Here is a 27,918-nt window from a genome sequence, read left to right on the forward strand (position 1 = left end):
CTCAAAAGCCACCACTTATCAAAATGCCTGTCATGTTTCAGGTGCTGACCGGGCACTTGTCCTCTTTGCACAGCCTACTGAGGGGTGGGGGAGTGCTGTGGTTGCCTCAGTCTCAGACTCCGGAAGAGACCTCCCCAGGGCTGCGTGGAGTAGATGACCAGAGACAGAGAAGCGGTTTCTCCAGGGGGCGCCCCTCATTGCACGCGCCTGTCCAGGCATGCTTGACCCCACGGGGATTCTGGGGAAGGCTCTCTTCCTGTCAGCCAGGCCGGTGGGTGTGAGGAACGAGCCTCACCCCCTGATATACGAGGCTTGGCAGAGAGAGAGAGAGGACTCTGAGGCTCATGGGAGCAACTGTGTGTGCAATGTGGCTCTCCTCCAAAGCAGTCCCTTTTCCAGAGCTGTGGGGAGGTGGAGGTGAGGAGTAAAATCTTTAAACAAAAACAAAAACAAAACTGTTTTGTCAGAGGCCAGGCCCACATCCTACCTTTCTAGTTCCCGAAGTCTCCAAGCTGCTGCCCTGGCTGCCTCCCGGGCCCCCCAGCAAACACTCAGAACACTCAGCAGTGCTGTGTTTCTCTCACACAAAAGCCCTGGCCTCCCACAGATCTTCCTCCATTGTGTCTCCAGGGGAGGGCCCTTTTCCTCAAGACCCTGTAACTTCTCCTCGTGACAAGTAGGCATTCATGGGCTTTTAGGTGCCTGGGCCTGGAGAGGGACGTCCACAATGGGCTTGGCGTGCAGAGAGCACAATACCCGCATTATGGCGGCCACTCCTTCGAGCTTGGGAGATCAAAGGCCTGGGAACGGAGTCCCCCACAAAGGGCCCGAGGACCGCCTCATCCAGGCTTTGCTTCTCTGGGGTTTGAAAGGAACTGCCATTGCTGGCTCCGGTGTAGGGGGATGAATGCCAGAGCTCAGTGGGGCGCCTGGGGAGTGATGAAGGCAGAAAGGCTGCCCTTGCCCCACCCCGTGTGAAAGGCAGGAGGAGGAGGAGGAGGTCTGGAGGTGGGTGCCTGCCCAGGTGGCAGGACACGGCTCCTCTCCCAGCTCAAAGGGTACCGTTGCAAGGGAAGGACCCATTTCAGCCCCCGAGGGGTGACCACAGCTTAATCAGCCTCTTAAAGGGAGATTTTCTTCTCTGAGTGGCAAGGCCTGACTTTCCCTGGTACAAATGAGAAGGCCGGGAAGATGATAGGCAACAACAGTGTGGGTAGCTGTCTCAGCTTCAGCCTGGCCTGTGGTCTGACCCCACTGGGGCCGCAGCTGACGTGCTTGTCTGAGGTTGACTCTGGAGTCTGGTGGGAGCTTATCGAGGAAACGCTGTCTGCCCCCGGGGGACTCGGCACAGCCCAGCGGCCCCTGTGGTCTCCACTCTGCCCACACCCAGCCTTGGGAACCAAAACACTCCACCCAGCAGGCAGAAGGAAGAGTCCTAGGCCTCTCCTGTGAGTCATCAGCAGGGAACAGCCATAAGGAGAGAGGCAAGGCCAGAAGGAGCGGGGCCTCAGAAACCACAAGGGCTGCGCTTTGGCTGTGTGGCCTAGAGTCAGTTACTTGATGTCTCTGAGCTGCAGAGAGCTGAGCACAGAGAAGGAAGATGCCACCCTGTCTCAGGGCAGGGCCCAGGCAGAGCTGCTACCTGCTATGATACGGTCCCCAGCTAGAGGCAGCCTGGCCCCCTTGGAATGCCTCCAGATGAGAAATCGTATGTGCCTCTCCCCGGACCGCATCCCGACCCTTGCCATGCTGCATCGTCATGCCTGATGATTTGTCAGTCTCCCCCTTAGACTGTTAGCTCGTCGAGGGCAGGGAATGTGTGGTTCCTCTTGTACCCCAGACCCTAGCGTAGGTGTCTGCTCTGAGTGAGTGTGTGAGTGAATGTCTGGGTTCCATCCGTCAGTCACTCTGGAGCAGGCCCATCCGAAATGACTCCTCTTCAAGACTTCTCCTCCTCCGACTCCTCAGAGAGCTCCTGCCTGTACCTCTGCCCTGTCATTCGTTGACCTTGTTCGTTTTTTTTTTCCAGTAGAGTTAGCATGCAGTGTTATATTAGTTTCAAGTGTATGATACAGTGATTCAACAATTCCATACCTGTTGACCTGGGTTTTTCTGTTTGTTTGTTTTATTTTTTTTTAACGTTTATTCATTTTTTGATAGAGACAGAGCGTGAGTGGGGGAGGGGCAGAGAGAGAGGGAGACACAGAATCCGAAGCAGGCTCCAGGCTCTGGACTGACGGCACAGAGCCCGACACGGGGCTCGAACTCACGGACCGTGAGATCATGACCTGAGCTGAAGTCAGACGCTTAACCGACTGAGCCACCCAGGTGCCCCCACTTGTTGATCTGGTTTTAACAGGTACTTGTGTGTAGGCTTCCCAGTGGGCATGCAGGAGCTCTGCCTTGAGGCCTGGGCTTGAACCCGGATTACACCGCTGACTGGCTGGAAAGTTATTTCACATCTTCACTTCAGGTTCCTTTTCTACAAAATGGTCAGAAGATGACCATGTCGGTGAGGCACCTCCTTTTTTGATACAGTATGTGGCACGTACTAGATGCTCATTGACCCAACCCCCCACCACATACATGCACATGTGCGCACGCACACACACACACACACACACACACACACACACACACGTGCACTGGGCTCAGGCCCCTGAGGCGGGCATGTCAGATTCACATTTCTCCCTCCCAGCAGCGACCACAGTGTTTTGCATGTTGCAGTTCAGAGCGTTTGGGGCAGGAGAGGGCAGATGTCATGGAGACCCCCTCCTCCATGTTGGCCACCCTCACTGTGGCTCCAGCTTGCAGCAGCAGCTAACGTGGCCTCTCTTGTCTCTTCTGCCTGTTAACCACCCCCCCCCCCCCCGCCGCCCCCAGGACTTTGGGCTTCTTGGCTAACAATGTGGGAGACAGACGGAGAACATCCAGGCACCCATCTGAAACACCCTTCCTGGCTCATTCTACTGGAGTAGGGCCCCTGGAAACGATCCAACAATCCTCATTTCCTCCAGAGATGCTGTGTGTGTCCCTCATCTATCCCCCATGCCCTCAACTTACCCTGTGTCCTGGGCCCAGCCCAGCCTTTGCTCTAGCTCTTTTTCCTTCCTGGATCTGCGTGTAGTAAATGCTCACCGAACAGTCTAGCCCAGTCTCCTGCCCAGCTGGTTGAAGGTTTGGGCCACAACACAGATCTTTGCAACTGCCGGTCGTAGGTGCTTGTTTCTAATAGCAGGGGACGAATGGATGGTTTTCGAGGGCATTTTTTTAAGGATGGTTCTTCAATGGGATCCTTGCTTCTTGGTTGCTCTTTGCCACCTCACCTCTCCTTTTCATTCTTCCCCAAAGAGAAAGGCCGCTGAACTAGCCTCTCCCAGCCAGTAGCAGCCTCTTATTTGGCACCTCAGGGGACAGTGTTTGCTATTACCTGGCATCAGAGGGTGGGGGTGTGGGGGGGGGGGGTCAGGCAGCAGTGGAACCCTGAGACACAATAGCATGCAGTGGGGAAAGTCTGGGCATGGCTGTTGAGAGCCTATGAGAGCTGGGCTGAGCCTCAGTCTTCCTCATCTGAACAATGGAAATAATGAGAGTAGCCTTGGTGTTTCAGAGGGAGATTGGGACTCAGCAGTGAGAAAGTGGATGGGAACACAGTAAAATTCTACATATTATTTGGGTCTTGAGAAATAATTAGTTACCTGCCAAAGATTTCCTGTTGGGCTCAGAGCCAGCAGACTTGGTGACGCCATCCTAAGGCTTGAGATTTCATTCTCTTGTCACTGCCTGTGCATATATGTGTATATAAGGACATGCAGAACCGTCCAGTGACAGGGGTCGCGGAGAGCTTTGCAGGGGACATGGCCCATCTCACTGTGATGCCCGTCTAGGAGCTTGAGCTCCGGAAGTGACGACAGTGTGCATCTGGGCCCTCCAGACCCACAGGAAGAGCCAAGAGTAAACTAAAGCAGAGTGGGCCATGTGTCCCCAAGGACAGTCTCTGAGCAGCACTGTTTGCTTTCTCTTTAGGGACTAAATCTTCCCCTCTGATCCTGCCAGTGTTCAGGAATAGCAGCCCTGTCACACTTCTCCACTGCGGCCTGCTGCATCCCCCTGCTGAGAGAGGGTGCTTTTGGGGGGGCCTTCAGGGTCTCAAGGACATGGGAGCTGTGGAAAGTCCTGATGGGAAAATGGGGTGGGTGGCTGGAAAGACGGGAGAAGTATGCCCCGGTAGAAAGAGAGAGGTTGAACAGAACCCACTTGGTCCTCAGCCCTCCATTCTCAGTCCTGTCTCTCGCTGGGGTCCTTCATCCCACTCGTGATACAGATGAAGGGCCCACGTGAGAGAAGAGGTGGGCTGCCTCTCCAGGAGCGTGGGGAAGAGACCTCCCTGACACGGAGGGGATGTAGGTTTGTTGTGATCCTGGCTTTCTTCACTTCTGGGCCCTCGGGCTCCAACCCTGCATAACTCCTATGGGGTGCATCTTCCTGGAGCACAGCCCCCATCCTGCACCGTATCCCCGGGCTTGTCTGATCACCGATGGTTCCATCTGGCTTTCAGGGGCCCTCCTGCAGGACCAAGGGCCATCCGCCTGCTTGTGCACGTCCCCACTGTTTCATGCATACAGTGTTCGGCCAGGCTGGGGCCCGGTGGCGCACCTGTCCCGGACACCTTGCTGGGGCTGTTCCCACTGCTCAGAATGCTGTCACTCCTCCCTTCTGGGAGCTCTGCTACTCTGAAGACCGGCTCCGGGCTACATCCGCCCTGACACTTGTCAGGATACACTTGTCCCTGCCTCTGAAGCCCATGCACTTGGCTTGTCCTTCCTTCCCTGGCGGTACTCAGCCTATTGTAGTTACGTGCGTGTTGTGTGGGTGTCCGGGAAGAGCAGCGTCTGCAGGGAGGCCACCCTTAACTCCCCGCTGTACCGCGTTCTAGCGATGCGCACGTCGGTAAGTCATCACCTCTCTGATACTCCCGTTTTCTCATCTGTAAAGTGGGAGCCAATAAACCTATCATGACTTAAGCTCAGTTTTTAGGAGTCAAAAGATGAGTGCATATCAAGGCCTAGCGTAGTTTCTAGAATGTGGGGAGAGCTCAAGCAACAGTGGTTTGGTGATGATTCATGTCCAGCTCTCCTCTGTGTGTCTGGCTCCACGGGGGCCATCCATGGAGCCCAGCCCATTCTTTGATGGTGCCAGAGGCTGTTGGAAGCGAGTAGGACGTGAACAGCACATAGGTCTCGCTCGGGCCAGTGGCCTGGTGGGAGGGGAGTGCTGTAGTCCTGGTCAAGATGATTTGGAGGACATCCCATTCCCTAGCTTTAATAGCCGAGGCCCCCTCGGGTAAGCTGGACCTTAAGCTCCTGGGGCCTTTTCCACTTCATCTGCTGACACTGGGGAGGCCACTTCCTGCTCCACAGAGCTGGGGGTTTTCTTGTAGAAGCTGGTCCAGCTTGTGCCCAGGCCTTTGGAGGAGACCGGCTGAAAGGAGATTTAGGGCAAATGCAGTGAAGTTCAGGCAGCAGCTGAGAAGGAGGGGAGATCCCCTTGAAGCTAGTCTGTCCCGGAAAGCCCTTTGGTGACCCCTACTACGGTGGGAATGTCGGCGGGGCAGTGTCGGGCGCACGCAGGTAAGGCTCCGAGGGAAGCAGGCAGACCTTTCTGGTTCCTCCCTTGCATCCAGCCGAACTGTGCCTGAAGCTACTCCTGAAGGTGGAGACACCACCTCCCTCTTCCCCCAAATTGATGAGTAGGTGCAGTTGACCCTGTGTCCCTAGCAGTTACCGCCTGTGCTGGTTTTTGTCTTGCAGCGAGACGCCACTCCAGGGTCCGGCCCAAGGTGGCTGTCCTGAACTACGCCTCCCCAACGACCACCATCAGCCGGCCGCCGAATGAGACGGCTCTGACCCCTCTGACGGAGCAAGAGGGGGAGGCCTACCTGGAGAAGTGTGGCAGCGTCCGAAGGCACACGGTGGCCAACGCCCACTCAGACATCCAGCTGCTGGCCATGGCCACCATGATGCACTCAGGCTTAGGTGAGGAGCCTGGCGGTGAGGACAAGTGCCTGCTCCTGCCGCCCAGCTTCTCCCCACCCCACCGACAGTGCTCCAGTGAGCCCAACATCACCGACAGCCCTGATGAGCTGGAGGAGGTGACAGGGGGCAGCCAGGGGGACTCTGAGCTGAACTGTGCTTCCCTCGGCTGAATGCCCGCCTCTGGGACTTCCCAGCTCCGGCCTGGTCACCAACACGAGGACCGCCCCATCCCCAGGGGCTCACCAAGGGGCTCTTCCTGTGGGTGACGCTGCCCGTGTCAGGCCTAGCCCAAGTGCCCTAGTGGAAATCCCGGGTGTGAACCTCTTTGTTTTTGTGACTGTGACCATCTCTTTACAGCCACACAGACCCAACTGCCTAATGTTCCCTTTCTGCTTGCCTGACTCCAGACCCCCCTCTCTGGGCTTTTCTCCCAGATAGTGGACTGTCCGACGCTCCCAATGATGTGGCCCAGGGCCCCCCTGGCGTTATGATAGCAGGAGGTCGGCTGAGCCACACACAAAGCCAGTGAGGATGCGTCGGCCTCTGGAGTTCCCCGTTAGGTTCTTGTGATGCGGGGCTCACAGGTGAGAACAGGTAGTGGAGGGGTGTCCTTCCCGCCTATTCTGTAGGGAGTGGAAGGAGGCAGCAGCCTGACCAAGGCACGACTCTGGGAGTGTACTTTCCTTATTTTAATTTCACAATTACTGGAAAGAGTTGCCCCCCTCACGCGGGTGAGGGCCATTCTCACCCGTATCCAGATCCTACCTGCCACCTTTGCCTTTTGGCCCAGGAGGGCTACAGGGCTGGGGAAGTCCCCTCTTTGACAAAGCCTCAGCATTTCCCTCTCAGGCCTCCCCACCAAGCTCAAGGAACTAACCTCCTTGGTGGAGTAGCTGGTGCCTTCATTCCTCTTTCATTTCAGACACTGACCATTTTCCTGTTGTGGGTGAGGGGCCAGCTGATAACCAACCAATTAGTCTGTTCCTGGATTTGACTTGAATTTTGTAAATGTGCATCGTTTCAAAAGGAAGTGTTTGCAAATATTTGCACGTAGGATCTTGCACTGCTCATTTCCAGTGGGGTGTGTCCTCAAACTAGAAAATAGCCCCCCTAGGAAAGGAGCCTGGAAGTTGTTCAGGGCGCAGGGGATCCGTGGTGGGCAGGGCTCATCAGCTGCTGAGCGCCGGAAGCCACTGGACTTGAATCCAGAACGGCCTGTGTTTGTGAGTGTCACGGTCGACAGCACTGAGGCTGGGAGCCTCACTTTGCCTCGTGAGCAGAGGGTGGCAGCAAATGGAATGTCTCAATGCTTCACCATAGAGGGAGATGGGGGAAATGTGGGCAGGACCTTTTGGAGAGATGTTCATTCCCTGTGATTAAAGAAATGCCAGAAGTGCCTGGAATTTCTAACATCTGAGCTCTCAAAATGCTATTTGGGGCAGCAGGCTTTGGTACTGTGCTGAATCCTTAACACTGCTCCCCCAGGTCTGGGCTTTTGATCCACCTAGAACCCCTGTTCTTCTCTTTGTATCTGCCTGTTGGCCTCACTGATAACACATCCAGAAAAGCGAGAAGGATCCCCCGAACACTTCTGGCACCTTTTAGGTGTGCTGTTGGTCTTTGGAAACTGTTTATAAAATCTCAGAGACAGGAGCCAGCTTGGCCTCCAATATGGCAGGAGGAGGCTGGGAGAGGACAAGGACAGTGTAACCTGCCAGCAGGGGAAGAGGCCTTCTAAGCACATCGAAGCCTTGATGGCTCATCCCTTCTAGGTGAAGATCTGGAACGTGACCAGAGTCATGCTTTTTTGATGGCTTCTGATTTGGAAACTTTAAGAAGTTGTCTCATTTTTATTCTTCTAAGAGAGGGTGGAAGAGAAGTGTCCAAAGGAGGTCTTCTGAGGATTTCAAACAAAAAAATTATCTCTGTGTATGCGTTGGATAAAGTCCACAAATTGACTAACGTGCGTTAGCAAATAGAACGTCAGTAAGTCACAACATGATGATTTATTTAACTGATGGTGTGTGTCCTTACTGGTACACTTGGCACTTGGGACTAGTATTTATTGATCCAGGCAAGGTAATTAATCAGGCTTGGGTTTGCTTTTTAGTTTACAACGTTCAAGGTCTATATGCTTTTAAATGCCTTGTCCGTATACTAAATGCCCCTGATGAGGACAGCAGTCATCGGTTAAACATGTTCGCTCTTAGGATGTGAATGGGAGTATCAGCCCAGACCCACTGTGCTTTCTTGCTGATGACTGTTAGCCAGTTTACAACTTCACCTTTGATGTACCTGCCTGATCTCATACTGTAAATATTTCAGACTACACACACCATTTTGTTGATGCTTATGGGCATTTTAGCCATCTGAGCTACGGCAAGAGTGATGGCTGCGGTGTCTGCAACCACTTTTTTGCCCCTTTAGAAGATGAAGCTAGAATCTTCCAGTGGCTGAGTTCTAATGACAGGAAGCTAACACGACTCGGAGCTCTGAGTGAGCTCACAAACCAAAAACCTTTCATGTTGCCTGTTTCCAAAATAGATTCAATAAACGCCATTTTGTACACGTCCTCCCTGTCCCCGTGCTGTGTGGCCAGACAGAATCTGCAAGCGCCACCGCCCCCAGCTCTTCATGCATCCTGTCCTCACGCTCTCTGTGCCGGCTTCCACTCCAGGATTAGGCAGCAGCCTGACCTCAGCCAGTGTCCCCTGGGTTTTGTTTGCCGTCCTCAGCTGGATCGGCAAGTCATTTCCTGGAGGGGCGGCCTGTCTGCGGAGCTTGGAAAACACCGAACAAAGTCTGAGAAGGCAAGGCCTCTTCTAAAACCAGTTTGGGCTCTTCCCGAGCCTTTAACCTGGAGGGGGACACTTAACCATGTCTGTTCATGGACTCTCTCGTCATATGCTCCCCTCCGATCTGTTTGGCAGAGGGAATCCATAATATTTTACTCTCTGCGTGTGTTTTCCTAGGAGGGCTGGAGCTGGGTTGGCCTGAGATTGAAGGCTGATTAGTAAGAGCATTCAAAGAGGTGGGACCTGAGCTGAGCATCCCGGGGGAGGGTGGGGGGTTGGGGGTGGGGGGAGAGCATGTACATTTGTGTTGAGCCTTCAGAGGCTATGTGGTGGGAAAGAGCTGCTGTATGTTGTGCCTTGGCAGATCTCTGGTCATGTCACTGGTGCACCGTCGCACTCACTCATCTATCCACCAGGAGTTTGTGGAGCGGCCACTGTGTCATAGGCACTTGCTTTGGAGCTGGAGATGCGGTGATGGACAGCCAGGCAAGGTGCCCGCCCTCCTGGAGACAGTCTAATGGGGGAAGGTGGGCAATCGGATCAACACAGGCATTTCAAATAACAAAAGACACCGGAGGAAATCAAATGCAAACCTCAGTGGCTGGGGGGTGCGATGAGAGGGCAATCCTGGGTGAGGTGGCTAGAGAAGTTCTCTCTGAAACGCCCAGCGTTATGATCTGCTTGTGTTTCCTGTCACTGCCATCACAAATGGCCGCCAATGGCAATGGCGTTGAGTGGCTGAAAACAACACACAGTTATCGCCTCACAGGACTGGAAGTCTGACATGGGTCTCACTGGGCTAAGATCCACGCGTCGGTAGGGCTGCGGCCCTGGCTGGAGGCTCTGGGGGAGAATCCATCCCCTCGCCTTTGCCAGCTTCTGGAGGCTGCCTGCATGCCTGGGCTCATGGGCCACCTCCTGAGGTTTCCAGGCCAGCGACGGTGGCCCTGGGATTCCATTACCCACCCACCCCGAGATGACACAGCATGACCTCCATCTCGAGATGTCATGGGCACTGTCTCCACTGCCTGCCTGTCCCAGCAGGAGAAGGGCCACCACAGAGTGTGCTGGGGACCCTACAAAGATGAGACTGTAGTGGGCGGGCAGGTGCCTTGGCCCAGACTCCCACGCCAACCATGATTCTGGAGTCTCTTGCTCCAACCTCTCTCTGATTTCTAATCTCATTTGCTTGTCAAGCCTTCATCCTCCTCCGTCTGGACTCCTCCAACTGGGTACTCCCTGTATCTGTCTCCAGATTCCATCTCTCCCCATGCACGTCCCCAGCAGATTTTTCTAAAACGTAGTTAAAACTTCTCCCTGGCTTCCAATAAAATCCACACACTGGAACATGACTTCAAAGTCCTTCCCAAGCTGGCCCTCCTCTGCCTTCCCGGCCTCCTTTGCTGCCCCCTGACTCCCTCCCTGTGAGGTGTCAGTCTCACTGGATGGTTCGTTGTCCTGGAAGGCGTCCTCCACGTGCACACACCCCACCTTGTTCCTGCTGCCCCCACATCCCGGGTGCCCTGCCCAGTGCTTCTCTGGGTAGACACTTCTGCCTCTACATGTGCAGGTGCCCCCCCAGGAAGGCAAGGATACGCGGGACTTGTGTTTGCATGCCTAGGGCTTAGCAATACAGAGAAAGTTCTAAGTCAGGGGCTTAGCAATACAGAGAAAGTTCTAAGTCAGGTGCACTGGACAATGAGATGGTGGTCATTCTGACCGCCACTCCTTCCCTCCCATGTATTCGTACAGAAGACCTTCATCCCCTTTCCTTTCTCTGTAGGCAGAGACCTTCCCCATGCCACTTTCTAGAACCATGTTCCAGCTGAGGCTATGTGGCCCGGTGACCCGTGGACGCCGCTGGGGGCCAGGACCAGGCCCTTCCCTGCGGCCCCTCCCCTTCCTGCTCCAGCCGGTGGCTGCCGGTCCCTGTGGAGCTCTCGGACCCTGTCCATCAGGCTGCTGCTTTGCTCCCGAGCCAGCTGCTTCCTTCCTTGCCTGTCCCCTCTCTGTCTGTGGTGAGAGATTCCTTCAGGGCCTGAAACGTGTGCTTATTGTTGGCGGGAGGCCATCTCTTTGAAGTTCTGCCAAGAAGTGAGCGGGAGTATTCCTGGCCCATGTGCTCAGGCAAGGACCTCCTGGCCCTAACCCAAGAAAGGCCCAACACGAGGGAGCTTCAGACTCTGCCCCGGTGTGCCAAGCACTATGCTGATCCCCACAACTGTGCGTGGCAGGTATCTCCTCCATTTTGCAGATGGGAAAACTGAGGCTTGGGTTCTCCTGCCCCACGTCCAGTGGCCATCCTTCCTGTGTTCCATGAGGTGTCCTGGCTTGGTAGAGGATGAAGAGGCAGAACATCTAAGCCAGGGGCACATTCCCTCGGCCCGCTACACAGTGGGATGGTTTCAGCGTTTCCAGAGAGCCGAGAAACAAAGCTGCCTCTCTTGCTCTTCTCCAACCACTTCTAGAAAACCTTGTGGGGGAGGGGTGGGGAGGAGTGGGGGGATTCTGCCATCCTGAACAGCTGATTTCCTGTGCAGGAAAGATAGCAGTGGGTTGATTTTGTTTGTTTAAAATTTAGTAAGTTTAAATTTGGATTTAAAAGTAATATTTTTTTTTTTTTAATTTTTTTTTTTCAACGTTTTTTATTTTATTTTTGGGACAGAGAGAGACAGAGCATGAGCGGGGGAGGGGCAGAGAGAGAGGGAGACACAGAATCGGAAACAGGCTCCAGGCTCCGAGCCATCAGCCCAGAGCCTGACGCGGGGCTCGAACTCACGGACCGCGAGATCGTGACCTGGCTGAAGTCGGACGCTCAACCGACTGCGCCACCCAGGCGCCCCAAAAGTAATATTTTAATAAGTTTAATAATTAGTATTCATTTAATAAATAATTCAGGTAATAATGTCTTCAGAGTCAATATTCAATTTAAGATACAAATTTAAAAAGTCTTAGGCTTTTAAGTTTAACTCACAAATTTTATTATTCTATTTATAAGTCTAGCAGATTTTAGCATTAATTTTGGAGGAGCCTTTGAATAATGCTTTGCTCCCATTTACAAGCCCAGCTCAGCGCTTCAAACACTTCTAAATACATTTATAAATTTAATATTTCTTTTTTAAGTACTTCACTTTTTCTGACAGCATACAAAATCTTCCCCAATCCTAAATTCTTACAGAAACTCAAAAGTTAAACTTATGACTAAGGGAAACTTTAAATGTTTTTATACTCTATTTAAGCTTAGAAGACATCATAAAAAAACAAACAAACACAAGTCTTAATTAATTACTCAATTATACATTTTAAAGTGGAATTATAAAACTGTCCCTGAACAGGGCCTTATTCTCTTAAATATCACATGTCTAAAATACCAAATATGCACAGATTCCTTCCTAACACAAAAGTCTTAGTGCTCTAGTTTGTTTTCTTTTAAATCTTCCTACACTTGAGTCTAAATCTTCTTGGTATGTTGGTTGTTAAGCTGTCGTCTCTCAGCTTCCATTCTTTTCTGTATTTTGGGTTGCTGGGGCTGGAAATCTAAAACCCCATTTCTGCTTTGTCGGCTGGGTTCCTGCTAGGCTCTGCCTGCAGGGGGCGCTGGAGGGCGGCTGGGCAGCCAGGGGAAGGAGAAGAGACAGACTTGCCCCAGTCTCCTGCCTTTGTCAACATGGCTGGCCCAATGGCAGTGGCTAGGATCAGCTTCAAGTTTTCCTCACTCTCAGAAGCAGCCTCAGACGTCTCCCTTCAGAGGCAGCAGCACCAGCCGGCCTGGGCCCCTCCTCTAGCCCTTTCAACGTCGACCATCCCCACCTCTGCCTTTTGGGTCCTGGCTCCTAAGGGTGGTTGCTGCTCCCTGCACTCACCACGTCTGCGATTCCCCCGTGTCTCCTCCTTGCCATCTGACTTGTCCAATACCTGATGAACAATTTTTTGTGCGTTAAATTCTCCGTTTGGATGTTGGCGTGGCTTTTGCCCCATGATAGACCCTGACTGATAAACCACTCACTAAAGAAGACACTGATCCTCTCAGTTAACCCAGGTTACTCATGACCAGAAATTTCCTTTGGGTATGCGATCCAGAGCCACAGACACACACAGCGATTCTTGTCACCCTGACCTAAGGACACCACGACATCTTTTCAGGTAACTTTGGTGACTGTTCCTCTGCATCCTTGAGTTTACTGGTGAAGCATATTTGACTCTTGTCAGAATCCCCAAGAGAGACAGGATGCTATTTCTGATGGCTTACTCTGTGACTTCATAACCCTAAGAGAAGTGATGTAGGCAATTGCCTTATCCAGTTGCCTCATTCTTTGGTCTCCCTTCGGAAATATGACCCTCTCACCAAGCCACTCATTAAATTCGTTCTCATTTTCCATGATCTTTTGGCCTAGGTCTGGTCCTCTGAGAAGAATCCTAAGCAATATAAATACCTTGTACCTACTAGGCTCCTGAATTCTTGCATATCAGGGCCACATAACTTAACAGATGCCTAAACTTCAGTCTGAGATGAATGAAACATCTCAGCTTTGTCTGGGAGCCAACTTACGAGGTCATCTCACTCCCCGTTGACTGAACTAGGATCAAGTCAGTTGCCTGCCAACGGAAACTTCTGGTGTCCACTCTAAGGCAGTGGTGAGAAAGGCTTAATAGATGAAAGTACGGTAACACTTCTGCTTCTGGCCAGAGGGCAATGGCTTGTATCAGATTAATCTTTCTGTCAAAATAATTCTAAAAGCTGGACACAATATGTAGGGTAACCGTTTGAAGGAACTGAAGAGCACTGGGTGCAAGGCCACGTGGCTATGATCCCTGAGAGAAGCAAAATGCACAGTCATCCCGGTTTTTCCCAAAGGCATTTTCCCAGATCACGGGCGGGGTGGGGAGGGGAGGGGAGGAGTGGGTGATAGCAGAGAACTGCAGTCTTACTGGGCTGAGATCAGAGGTGAAGGCTGCCAGAGGAGCTGGGACTCGAAGGGAGAAAGATGGAGAGGAGCAAATGAAAAATCTGCAAATGTGTTTCCCTCAAGTTATTGTCTGACTCCTAAGCTGAGCATGCAGGGAGAATTCCAGGGAACCAGCTGAGAACAGAAGCTGGGAACTAAAGAGCTGAACGGATTTCACCTGCTGCATAATGCCGAGGAGCCAGAGGCCTGAGTCCCACCGAGGGGGAGGAGCTTTGGCAAACCTCCTGGACTTTTGGTTGAGAACCCAGAAAGGAAACACGGTAGCAAATGGTAGACGTAAACGCAAGTACAGCAGTAATTACATTAAATGTAAATGGTCTAAATACTCCAATGAAAAGATGAAGATGGTCACATCAGATTAAAAAATAACAACAGGCTGCTTATAAGAGACATAACTTCAAATATTGGGACACAGAAACATTGAAAATTTAAAAGATGGAAAAACATATACCATGTAAACACTAACTAAAGAAATTTGGTGTTGTTAACTTAGAGTCATGCATATTTCTGTTTTTTCTAAGTTTATTTATTTTGAGAGAGAAAGAGTGCATGTTCATGTGAGTGGGGGAGAGGTAGAGAACGAGAGGGAGAGAGAGAATCCCAAACAGACTCCTTACTGCTGCCAGTGCAAGCCTGACTCCGGGCTCGATCGCATGAAACTGACTTGCGCTGAAACCAAGAGTCAGACACTGAATTGACTGAGCCACTCATGTGCCTCTAGAGTCATGCATATTTCATAAAAGGATGATTCAATAAATGAAAATACGTAAATTATCATTTATAGGTCATCAACTATATGCCAAGTACCACCATAAGTATTTCATTCATTGTTGTGTGTAATCATTTGAGTGATTTTATGAAGTAAATTTTATCATTCTCATGAGACCAGGAAATTCAAGCTCAGAGAGACAACCATTTTCCTAAGGTCACACAGCTAGAAAATGGTAGCGAAGATTCAAACCTAGTTCTGTCTGACCTCTTGCCAATGGGCTTGAATCACAGCTCTGCTGCCTGTGGTGTGCTTTCTCGAACCAGTTGGAGAGGAGCCCTGAGGGCGCAGGAGACCATTTCAACACAAGCGGACTGTGGGTACTGCTGGGACGCTGGACTGGAAAGCCTTCAAGAACTAAGGCCCTTAGATTTTCTGTCACACACTCTCACACTTTACGAATGCGCTCCTCTTCTATACACATGGTCTCCAAGTGGTACAGAGACTTTCCAATTCATGGGCTACTGCAGCCTGATTCTTTGAATTTCTCAGTCCAAATTCTCGAGAACCTCGTGTAGTTTAAGAATCATGTATCCACTCCTGATTTGATCAGCTGCCTGCTGCTCGGGAGCGCCATCTTATCTGGTTTTAGGTTTCGAGCTTTTCAATCCTTTGGAGTTGAAGGGGAGCGTTCGGCAGTTCTCAAGAGGAGAGACTCACCTACTCCATGATGAAGTCATGCGTTTGTGGGTGGGTGGGAATCAGAGTCGAAAACCCCCAGAGAATCCTTCCCAAGCCACTGCTAGCTCTGGTCTTCACCTAAAACACAAAGATGCCTGGAGTGGGGGGGCAGATAGCAGGATCAGGCAGAAGAGGCTGGGGGAGCCCCAAGAGAGAGTGGGAGACAGATGGGCCCATCGTTAGGGTGGGAGGGGAAGCTGGAGGCAGCCATGAAATGAAGCATTCTCTGAAGTGGGCAGTCTGGGCTGCAGCCCTCTCTGCCCTCGAGGTCCAGGGGTATTTCCCTCAGAGGGTATTTTCACCAGTTGCCACTTCCCTTACTACCTGGGCAGGCGCATCTGGAAAAGCCTACAGAGAAAACAGGCTGAAGTTTGGGGCATAATGTGCTGTGGTGATGGCTAGTCAGGATGACGTAGGGGCCCCAAGTGTCTTCTAAGCTCCTGGGACTCCAAGGATAATTCTGTAGCAAGTAATTATAACATTTAGTACTTATTTAAGACCTGCTATGGCCAGGTGCTAGTGTAGTCTTTGCTCTCTCTCTATTATCTCATTTATTTTTATTTATTTTTTTTAATTTTTTTTTAATGTTTGTTTCTGAGACAGAGACAGAGCATGTGGGGGGGGAGGGGCAGAGAGAGAGGGAGACACAGAATCTGAAGCAGGCTCCAGGCTCCGAGCTGTCAGCACAGAGCCTGACGCGGGGCTCGAACTCAAACCGTGAGATCATGACCTGAGCCGAAGTTGGTTGCTCAACCGACTGAGCCACCCAGGTGCCCCTCATTTATTTTTTTTAATGTTTATTTATTTACTTTTGAGAGAGAGAGAGCACAAGCAAGGGAGGGACAGAAAGAAGCAGACACAGAATCTGAAGCAGGCACCAGGCTCCTAGTTGTCAGCTTAGAGCCTGAAGCAAGGTTTGAACTCATGAACTGTGAGATCATGACCTGAGCCAAAGTTGGAAACTCAACCTACTGAGCCACCCAGGCGCCCCTCTCTATTACCTTATTTATTTATTTTTTATTTTTTTAATGTTTATTTGTTTTTGAGAGAGAGAGAGCAGGGGAGGGGCAGACAGGAAGGGAGACACAGAATCCGAAGCAGGCTCCAGGCTCTGAGCTGTCAGCACAGAGTCCAACATGGGGCTCGAACCCACGAACTGTGAGATCATGACGTGAGTCAAAGTTGGAAGCTCAACTGACTGAGCCACCCAGATGCCCCCCCCCATTATCTCATTTAAACCTTAGAACAACCCAGAAGGGTAGACACCATTATTCACATTCTACATATAAAGAAGCTGAAGCACAGAGAAGGTAAATAACTTGCCCCCGAGGCCAGGGAGCTAGAAACTGGCAACAGCAGAATGTGAACTCAGGTTGTCCAGCTCCAGAGGCCTTGCTTTTAACCGTGATACGCTCTTCCTCTACTCTTTGGAAAATGTAACCTAAATTACCAAGTAGAGGGCAGGTGGGTGGCTCAGTCGGCTCAGAGTGTCCGACTTCGGCTCAGGTCATGATCCCATGGTTGGTGAGTTGGAGCCCCGTGTCGGGTTCTGCGCTGACAGGGAGGAGCCTCCTTGAGATTCTGTCTCCCTCTGTCCCTCCTTCTCCCCTGCCCCTCCTCTCCTCTGCTTACAGGATCTCTCAAAAAAAAAAAAAAAAAAAAAAAAAAGGTTTAAATTACCAAGGAGAATTACAGTCACTAGAAAAGCAAGAGCTTGCCAGGCAGCCCCTTGGAACTCCTGGTTTCCCATAGGGAAGTTGTTCTACTTGAGGGAAGTTCCCTCTGTGAGGCTCCCCACCCGTGTGTGTGAGGCACATCGAGGCTAGGCCTCCAAAACCTGCCGCCTGAGAGCCAGTGAGCACATGGGAGGGGGCCAAGTCCACAGACAATCCAGACAGACCTCTGTCTCCTCTGTCACCCTCATGTCACTGCTGTCAGTCAGACCTTTGTCGATGCCCAGCAAAACGAGCTGGGTGACCCTTCACAAGTTACTTAACCTTTCTTCTCTTCTGTGAAATGCAGCTAATTATGCCTGTCTTGCAGGATTCGAGAAAAATAATATCTAGACATATGCATATGCATACACACCCATATATACACACATACATATGTGTGTGCAGCTAATTATGCCTGTCTTGCAAGATTCGAGAAAAATAATAATATCTAGATATATGCATATGCATACACACCCATATATACACACATATGTGGGCATATATACACACATACATATGTGTGTGCATAGGGCATAGAAAAGGTTTAGGCTGTCTCTGGGTTAGGTGAAATCATGACTATTCTTGGCAGCCATCATGTGTAATAACCAGAAACTAGGCGCAACCTACACATCTGTCGACTGATGAACGAACGGGTAGATAAACGAGGTGTATCCACACACTCAAGTTCTATTTGGCACTAAAAAAGGAACAAACTATGGACGCGTGCTACGTCACGGACAGCCTTCAAAAATGTGACGCTAGGTAAAAGAAGGCAGACCCAGAACGCCACATTTGTGTGACTCCATATATACATAATGTGCAGAAAAGGCAAATGTTTCGAGAGAGAAGGTAGGTCGGTGGTTGCCCTGGGGGTGGAGTGGGAATGGGCACCAGGGATCCTGCCACAGAGATGAAAACTCCCTAAAACTGATGATGCTGTTGCATCACTGGGTAAAGTTACAAAAAGCGACCTGAACTGTACATCTGAGGTTGCAGGGGTTTCTTTCTTTCTTTCTTTCTTTCTTTCTTTCTTTCTTTCTTTCTTTTTTTTTTTTGTGGCAAATGTACAGAGCATGAACTTTGCCACTCTGATAACTTTGGGATGTACACTTCGCTGGCATTAAGTACGTGCACATCGTTGTACAACCATCACTGACATCCACCCTCAGAACGTTTTCATCCTCCCCAACTGAAACTCTGTCCCGGTCAAGCAGAAACCCGCCTCTCTCAGCTCCCCACGGTCCCTTACTCTCTTTGAATCTGACTACTCTAGACACCTTAGGTCAGTGGAATCACACGGTATTTGTCCTTTGTGACTGCCTCCCTTTGCTTAGAATAATGTCTTCAGGGTTCATCTATGTTGTCGCACCTGTCAAATTATCCTTCCTTATTAAGGCTGAGTACTATTCCACTGTATGTATAGACCACATCTCGTTTATCAAGTCATCCAGTGATGAACACCTGTGTTGTTTCCACCTTTTGACTAGTGTGAATAATACTGCTGGGAACATTGGTGTATAAATATCTTGACATGCGTGGACTTTATGATACATAGCACATATCTCAATAAAGTTATTTTAAAATAAAACTTTATGTTTTCTGTCTCTCTCAAAGATCAACAAACTATAAAAAAATTTTAAGAATTTATTGTTGTCAAAACTTAAAGAGCCAATAGATGGTAGGTGCTGTTATTATCAATAACTTAAGGAATGGTAAATTTCACCAATAAAGCGAGTTTTAAGAAAATAATGAAAAAGATACGCTCTTGGTTTTTTCAAAAAGGAAAAACACGAAAAAGTACAAAGAAAAAAATCTCGGTAATCTCACGTAGAGAAAAACTGCTGGAAGGTTACTTTACAAAAATTACTAAATTTTAATTTTACCGGAAATTAGTAGAAGGAACTGAAATGAAATGAAATACTGCTGAACCTCAGATGTTTACTCACAACAGAGATACATTCATTCCTAAACTAGCCCTCTAAAGGCAAAAGAAGCTATGAAAAAATATGGAGGTTGAGTTGGGACACGCGATATTTCCATTCCGGTTCATGTTTCTTGAAGCTGAAAGTTTAATTGTTCACCCGAGGTGAACAATTGTTTTGTAAAAATCAGAGGATATTTTTCATGTTTAAGCAAATAAAGCGCCTGAATTTTTAGATTAAAAACAAAAGAACAAAGCTGAAAACCTTAGCAGGCTGTTCAGAGAGACTTCTAAGAAATTATTAGGGAATGACGAAGTTGTAAGCCAGATAACTAGAAAGAGGACCAAACACTTTATTTACAAAACAAGAGGAAGTGATTGTGGCTGGTGTCTGAAATAAATCCAAGAAGGCTGTACGTGAATTCTGAATATACTCAGTTTTCTCCTCCCTCTGAATCAAGTGTTTCTTGTGTTTGAATAGATCTGCTCGAGCCTGAATTTTTTCCCTGCTCCTCTGGGAGCAGAGTCCACACATTTCATATTGTGTTGTCTTCGTTCACTGTAAAAAAGAAGTGTTTAAAACTTGGAAATAAGGCAAAAAGTTGGGCTGCAAGTCCTTTCAAAGTCCTACTGGGAAATTGTTCAACTAAGTCACCCCAGGATTATTTAATTTTCTAGCACAATATGTCTGGGTTTGACTTTGCTATTTATTGTTTGGTGATAGCCAGATACTGCAAAGTTATGGGTTAATTTGTATTTTTCTATCTGGTAGGAAAGATAACCCCAAAGGTTACGGTTGTGTTAGCCTGCAGGATATTAACTAGTTTTTTTTTTTTTTTTTTTAACCTAGCAATCTTATTCTAACATTCTTTTGTTTTGAAATGCTTTCCCTGGGAGATTATATCAACTCTTTTTCCTCAAATGCTCTTGGAATCAGCTTTGCCATCTATTGGTTCTGTTGTAAATTTATGAACTGAACAAAACCCTTGACACGTGTCCATCCTATATTTGAATGAGAGCCATGATTTTAGCATTTTAACAATTATACCTTGATATAGCTGACCAACCTCTCAGCTCATTCTCTCTCCGGCCTCCTGTGATTACTTACTCTCTTGTTTTGCTGAAGAGTCACCTGGGAGCCTATTTAGAATGCAGATTACCTTGCCCACTACTCATTCTAATTCTAGGGTTTGGCATGGGGTCTCATGATATGCATTTTCACAAGCACCCCAGGAGACGCTGAGGCCCTTGATCAGAGATCCGAGCCTTTGAGAAAGCCCCCCCAGTAACCTGGGTAGGGGGTGATGGCCCTAAGGCCATCTTGGTTTTCACAGTTCAGAGTGGCCAGAAAAGGCTGGGGTTAAACGTCTAGGCCTTGGGATGGACTGGGGTCCAATAGTCCATTTTCCTAAGCTTCAGCCTGAAGATGGTAGTTGATCTCGGACGTTCTACCCGTTGGCTGTATCACAGTGAGGATGACCAGGAATCCCTATATGAAAGTTGAACCTCGACAAATTGCCAATATTCATCTCTTGCAGTGACCTTACAAAAACAGCAGGTTTGTAGGGGCCAACCTAATAACTCCTAAGGTGTTTCCAATATGAAGCTAATTTGGCAACTAAGTTGTGACTATAATAATCGGGACATGGAATTTCCAATATTGGGGGAAATTGCTTTGTAGTTTCATCAGACTTAAAGTAGGAAGAAAAAAAAAAAAAGACTCTCCTACCAGAAAAATGCACAAAGTACAACTTTTTGCATACAATCTCTGAGAGATTTATGGACTCAAAAGTCCATGGTCACTCCTGTTTTACAACTTTCTTTCTGAAGTCTGCAATCTTTAGGGATGGAGCTTTGCTGCCCCCTACTGCTATGTGGTTCTTAAGCTGGGTTTGCCTGGCTTGTGACTCTCCCAGTGTGGAGCTTTGTAGGAGCTACAACCAGCTGTCACCTCACTCCAGCTGTCAGAGTAGTTCACTTCTAGGTACAGGAACAGGTATTCCAGATGTATTTACTTACAATTCACATGTTGCAATGAATTATTACCAGGACAGGGGTGGGGGAAATTTTGTGTTTTGATGAGACGCTGCATTATCCTGTCTAGAGTACACCCTTCATTCTGACTCTAAGGAAGCTATTTTTCAGCTCTGTCCTGTAGATAACTGAGAAAATGCAAAATACTTCTTGTTTTTAGAAGCGCAAATTATATCTTGTGGCAAGAGGTTCACTTGACATCCCTCCCCAGTGGAGGAAGAAGCTAGCTTTGCGTCCATTTGGACATTCATTTAAATATTCCTGGACTGTGTCTGTTCTTTGGATTCTGCTAGTTATAACGTCCACCTGGTTCCCTCATTTAAAATTAAATAAAAAATTTAACTTGTGTTCATTTGAGAGCTGTAGGAGACAGACTCTCTTTTGAGAGGGCCAGGATCATATCAGAGATTAGAAGGGCTGGCCCTTCCCTTGAAAGCTCGCTCATAGTCTGATGAAGGAGACACTTAATGGTTGCCAGTAACTCTGACATAGCAGGAAGCAATCTGCCTCTCCTCTTTTCACCCTCCCTCCAGCCTCCCTGTATTCAAACAGGTAGCACCCTACTAGGTGGAGAGAGATGGAATGCATATGAATTTGGCCTCCAATCTGGGCTATTTTAAATCCTCAGATCTTGACTCAAAAGACAAGTTGCATTCTGATGAACTCATCTGGGTTCTGGGGCTACATTTAAAAAAGAACAGAAAATATCAGAACGCATCAGATGGCGTAAAAGCAAGTGTTTCAAATACCTTTTGTCACAGTTTAGTCAGGGTACATATTATTTATTCATCTTACCTCTATTATTTATCTTTTATCTATCTATATATCTATATCATTTACTGTGGTTCATGACCCAAAACAACAAAAACAAAAAGCAAACAAAAACACACAACAAAAACCGTTGAAAAACACTGACCCTAGTTGTACCCAGAAAATCTGCTTTCTTTTTTCACAAAGGCTCCAAAAGAGTATCAGATTAGGTTTGAAATAAACTTTACTTTCAAGCCCCTAACTATTCTAAAGGGAATGACTAGTTAGCTTCAGCTTCCTTAAGCACTGCTGATGGGGCTTTGTCTGCATCTAGACAGTTGGAGGACTGGACAGAGGGAAACAGCTGGGATTACCACGCCAGACCTTCCCACAAAGAGTTGGGTTTTTTTGTTTTTTGTTTTTTTTCTAAATCAACCTCTGCCAGTCAGGGTGGAGCGGCCAGGAGAAAGTCTGGGATAATGATGAGGATTATTTTTTAGGATTTCAAAACCATCTCAGCAAGGTTTTATTATTTAGCTGCCAGAAGTATAAATTCTGTGAAGCTCAGACTTGCTGACTCGCTTTTATATTAAAATGTGCAAATCCCCACCCAGACCAAGCAAAAATTATTGCGATTATGCATCATTTCCTGAAAAGATTACAATTGTCACTTTATAAAGTAATCCTGGTTCCTGTTGGTGGCCATGCAAAAATTAATTTTAAAAATATGACAAGTGTAATAGCACATCTACAAGAATGGACTAGAAGTAAGTGTCAAGAAGCTAACCCAAATTAGAGGTGTAATGTTTTTTTTTTTTTTTTTTTTTTTTTTTTTTAAATTTTTTTTTCAACGTTTTTTATTTATTTTTGGGACAGAGAGAGACAGAGCATGAACGGGGGAGGGGCAGAGAGAGAGGGAGACACAGAATCGGAAACAGGCTCCAGGCTCCGAGCCATCAGCCCAGAGCCTGACGCGGGGCTCGAACTCACGGACCGCGAGATCGTGACCTGGCTGAAGTCGGACGCTTAACCGACTGCGCCACCCAGGCGCCCCAAGAGGTGTAATGTTTAAAAAAATTTTTTTATGGCTTATTCTGGGATTAATACAAGGATTTCACTTTTGGAACTTTAAAAATGAAGGCGGCATTTTGTGAAGCACGTGCATGCTTTACCAGCTTTCATATCCCACTTGGGGAAATTGAGCCTCCTTTAGAAAAGACAAGGACTGACCCACAGGAAGCTTCCTGAAAATGCTGTTTTGGCATATGATAGAGGCAGCTATCGCTTAAAACCATGTCTGGACAGTCTGCCAGCAAGGGGGTGGCTGGGGACAGCCACAGCCTGGAATTGGTTTCATACTTTCTATTTACCTGGTTTTCTCACTGGGCCTAAGATGGTTGTAGGAAAGTTTTCTCTTTGGGCCTAGCCTTATTTTGCAAAATGCAGTTTTAAAAGCCCTAGGAAGAAAACCACAGCCTAAATGGAGCGCTAGAATGCATCCTCATTTACCATTTCCTGGAGGAGCCTTAATTGTATTTCATGTGTAAACTAGCGCCTGGGATCATTCTTTCCTCCCAATATAGCGAGTTACGGTCTCCAAAATAAAACAAAGATAAAGCAAAAATCCAAGCAGTATAGTTATTTTATTAAAACAAACACCCAGAATACCAGTTATATTTTAATATATGTATTTCACTTTAATTAAGAGTACTCCTTTGGTAAAGATGTTGGTGCTATATATAGGCTGACAATATCCACAACAGGTGGGAGCAGGTAGGCAGGTCAGTCTGGCATGTTTTCTTCTTTACAAAAATTTTTTTTTAATGTTTATTTATTTTTGAGTGCCAAGCAGGGGAGGGGCAGAGAGAGAGGGAAACACAGAATCTGAAGCAGGCTCCACGCTCTGAGATGTCAGCACGGAGCCCAACACGGGTCTCGAACTAGGGAACTGCAAGATCATGACCTGAGCCAAAGTTAGATGCTTAACCGACTGAGCCACCCAGGCGCCTCCTGGCATGTTTTCTTCTAAGTTAATATTCAGTGAAGGTGCCATTCCAGAAACTCTGTTTTGGTGATACTCTTGTAACCACTACTAATAATACATGATCTACTGTAAAATCTCCAAGTGCCTCTGTGAGATACATGTGAATCTATATGCATAACCTTGGGCTGGAAAGAACAGGTCACGCTTATCTACCAATGGAGTAGAGACCCTGCTTATCGCTCGGCCACCCCCGCCATCCTGACGGAGATCACCAGAGGCTGAGCCGGGGCAGCAGCAGGGCTTGCTGTCTGTGTTGTGCATGGTGATGGGGGTGGTTGAAGGGGGGGTTAGTGGAGGGCGTGTGGCAGTGAATCTTGGTAATGCCTTCAACACACGCCCTTCCATACGTCCTGCTCAACACTGATTTTCGGTCTTTCTGTGATTAGCCTCCCCCTGCCACCTTTGCTTCACTCCCTCTCACAAAGCACATTATTTTGAGTCCAGGTGGATTAGCAAAACTGCTCACAAATTCCACAGCAATAGTAAATTCTGAGCAACAGCAGGCTTTTTGATAAGATACTCTGACCACGGCCCATGCTTTCATTTTCAAGTCAGCTTTCATCCCATAGCTTATCATACAGTTACACACTTAGAAGAGCCTCCCGGGCTCATAAAGCATCTTTCTGAACAGATCCAAGCATTAATAAATGTTACCCATTACTTAATAATATCCAAATTTCAAATTTTATCCTCCTCTTTACAGGTACCTAAACAGACACCGAGACAAAGAGAACAGATTTGCCCGTGGTCAGTCAGCAGTAACACCGAAGTCTCTTCACTCCTAATTTACTGGTATATAAGCTAAATTACACTGCCTCCTCAAGCCCTCTGGGAACATAATCCTGGAACCCTGTATAAGCAAAATGGGCCCCAAATTACATTCTCACCAGAGAAATTAATTGGATAATTTATCAAGTGCGAAAATAACATCAGAATATTCTGCACAATTGATCGAGGACTTTCACATAAATCCATTATAAAAAGGATCCCTTCAGGCAAAATAAATAAGATTAAAATTCAGCATAATAAATTTCCAAGTTGAAGACGAGCTGAAAGCGAGGACTACAATTCTAGCTACAGCTCATATATCACACGTTTCCTCAAAGAGTTTAAGAGGACTCGGTAGAGGCTAATTATCTTAGATTTTTAAAGAGAAACCAAACTTGAGGAAGTCTCATTAAAATTAACACTTTCTAAGTAAGAAAGCAAATGTTCCAAAATGTTACTCGTAGAGGCTAGGTGGTGGTTGTTCACTGTACAATTCATTCAACATTTTTGAACGTTTGAAAAATATCATGAAGCGCGGAGGTAAAAAGCAAACAAACCAAAAAACAACAACAACAACAACAACAAAAAACAAAAAAAACCCGTCTATACACTTCCACCCAAAACTTACATGCGACAAATAAACTACCAGAAATCGGCCGGCGTGAACCAGAATTTTCGTTAGCTGCTCCTTACTAAAAGTCTGTGAGTGTGTACTTTGTGCCAGGCGCTGTGCAGTGGCACTCACCACTTCGGTGGTGAACGGGACAGTGTCCCTGTCCCTCAATGTTTACACTCTCCTGAGGACTGGAGTAAGTCATTATGGGCTTCTAAGACCGGCGGCATTTCTCTCTTGTAACATAGGAATCCGTACTTTCTCTTCCCCGTTGGCACTTTAGCTTGGACCCTGAAGTCCATGGGCAGGAGCACTGGGCGGATGCCATCGGTCAGCAGGGGCAGGGAATCTCCAGCAGGTGCTCTCTTCCAGAAACCCCACTGGGCAGCAGCAACGCAGTGTGCTTTGCTGACCTTCCAGGAGGGCTGTTTCAGCGGCAAGCCTTGAGGGAGCAGAAGAGTCCGCCTCTCCTTCCCTCTTGTCCTCAAGGCGGGGCTAGTGTCCTGCTGAGAAAGCACTTTGAGAGAGAAAAAAAGAGCACCACATCTCCTCATTCTACAAAATGTATGCCCCATCTGGCATTATTTTTTAGTATCTTATAAATTTATAGTAACAATTTGGGGGGAGGAAAAAGCTTTAAATCATTAAAGGCTTAGGTGACATTTAGAGAAACCAGTAGTTCTCTCCTTGCAAGTGCATGACTGTAAGTGAAGGCTGGAATTGAATATTACAATCTGTAGAGATCCATCTAACCAGGTTTCATCAAATCCTCTTTCTGGATACTGGGAATTTGGAAGTGTTGACCCCATTCCATAGATGGCAATGGTATCAACTGTGAAGCTAACTATAAGCTTATCATGCGAGTCTGGGAAATTTAGCGAAAAATGTATTCCAAAAGAAATATACAAATGACTATTGTCCATTTTTCATTTAAGGCACTGCGCTGCTTAGGCGTTGTAGAGCTAGGCATCACAAAAAAACACCTAATGGTGTTTTGTATAAAATGACGAGTGTAACTTAATCGAGGCAAGCCAAAAAAATGAGGAGTAACAAGTAAAGAACATTGCTTTAAAGTCTTAAGTTAGAAAAACCTCTCTACTAATTAAAAGTGTTTTCTGGTCACCAGAGAATTGACAGTTCCCTGGATAACTGTTCCTCTTTATGGAGAATGTAATCTAACTGGATGCATAATTCCTCACCTCTTCCTGCTTATCTCATCTAAGACTTACTGGTACAGAAACAGTAATGGAGAACATCATTTTACACCTGTCACAGAAACTGCCAGGTATCATCCAACGTCTCTATGTTAATCCAGTATTAGAGGAACAAAACTTGCCTTTCATTCTACTTCACTTCATTCATCCCCACAATAAAAGTTGCATCCCACTGTAGCATAGCCAGAAACCGCCATTGCTGCAAGGGCCGAGGGTCGGTAAAAACTACCAAACTACCAATCGACATCCTGACTTGTTTTCCTGCAGCAAAATATATGACTTGCAACAAGTTTCATCCAACACTGGCTTGGACACCTCTGGGAAAAGAGGAAACAATTTCGCTAAGTTCAAGATGATGCCAGAAGACAAACATGTTTAAAAGGTCAGTAAAAAATACATGGGGCAAACACTGGGTAAGCCAATTGAGTGAAACCAGCACGTGTGAGTGGGGCGGATTTGAAAACCCACGCTTGATTCTGAGTTGAAATCTTAACAAAAGTTTCCATTTAGAATGACAGTTTGACCATTACTTTTATTCTATATTCACAATGAATGGCCAGTATAAAATAAGTGCCTGGTTTCTTACAAAATGTTTGCGGGTTAAAAAAAAAAAAAAAAATTGCTTATTTGAATTAAGAGGAGACCCAGCTGATAGACACTACATTTGAAGTAGAATATTATGTCAGCAAAAAATAAGGTTAGGCCATTTCCTACTGGCAAAACTCTTTAGTAAGTATTATCAACACTCTGCTGGTTACAACTTCATTTCTTAAAACAGAATTTTATGGCTGGAATGGACCTTAGAAACATCTAAACCAACTCATTTTACAGATGAGAAACCTGAAGCTAGAAGTTGAAATCAGGCAAAAACTGTTTTTGTTTGGATTAAGTAGTTAGTAGGAAAAAAAATAACATAACCAAAGCAGGAAATGACTGGCCTCAGAACCTAAAGCACAGCCATGCTTTTAATAGAAATTTGACCAGGAAGCTTTTAAATAGCATTTCCTTTTTTGGTAGGGTTGAATGTTTTGTGGCAACCCCTTTTTTTCCCCCTCTGATAAAAGTTACATTTGCAGTAGAAAATGTAAAACATATGAAGAAAGCACAAAGAAAAAAATAAGTCCTCAAAAATAGTTCAGTATATTTCCTTCAGGCTTTTTCTATGTAATGAAAGTAACTACCATTTACTTCTTAAATGGAACTCAACAGTTATTCACTGAAAAAGTCACAAGAAGGGCAGCGGTGCAGGGTTTCGAACCTAGATGGTGGTGCCGCAGCGCTTCCTGGGAGCTAGATGGAAGGCACGGCGGCTGAGGGACACAGACTTCAAGGAAGCAAACTGGGAACCGGTGATGAGCAGGTGGTACGGTTGGTAACTCTGGGGAACAGGATCCCTGCATGAGCTTTGTTTTTACTCTAGAACATGAACCCATCAGAGAGGAAGTCTAAACATGGGGGGAGAGGGGCAGACAGACAGGTAAGGGGAAAGGCCACAATGACACTTGCTGGGTCAGCCTGGAACCGAAACCATTCTGCTCCACAGACAAGGTCTCTTGGCTTTCTCTTGAAATTAAGGCTGATCGGGGCGCCTGGGTGGCTCAGTCGGTTAAGC

The 27,918-nt window shown here is 47.5% G+C and overlaps 1 protein-coding gene and 1 long non-coding RNA gene across 31 annotated transcripts in view; one reads left to right on the forward strand and one right to left on the reverse strand.

The window, feature by feature from the left end:
• PRR5L (proline rich 5 like) overlaps positions 1-8,607 on the forward strand; it is a 73,917-nt gene extending 65,310 nt beyond the window's left edge. For 27 of the 30 annotated variants that reach the window (XM_058688657.1, XM_058688666.1, XM_058688659.1 and 24 more), the window contains one exon: positions 5,811-8,607. In XM_058688657.1, coding sequence (XP_058544640.1) covers positions 5,811-6,205 — 395 coding nt within the window. In that variant the 3' untranslated portion in view covers positions 6,206-8,607. Of the gene's footprint in view, positions 1-41; positions 2,117-5,810 lie in introns of those variants that run through there. The other 3 variants (XR_009249915.1, XM_058688681.1, XM_058688680.1) reach the window with 3 other exon arrangements.
• On the reverse strand, positions 2,009-27,881 carry LOC131487720 (uncharacterized). The gene is made up of 2 exons (XR_009249918.1): positions 25,108-27,881; positions 2,009-2,482 (listed from the first exon to the last, which is right to left on the reverse strand). It is a non-coding gene; the product is annotated as an uncharacterized LOC131487720 (long non-coding RNA).
• Between the last annotated feature and the right edge of the window lie 37 nt (positions 27,882-27,918).

The sequence above is a fragment of the Neofelis nebulosa genome, chromosome 10, assembly GCF_028018385.1.
Source record: "Neofelis nebulosa isolate mNeoNeb1 chromosome 10, mNeoNeb1.pri, whole genome shotgun sequence".
NCBI classification, from domain to species: Eukaryota; Metazoa; Chordata; class Mammalia; order Carnivora; family Felidae; genus Neofelis; species Neofelis nebulosa.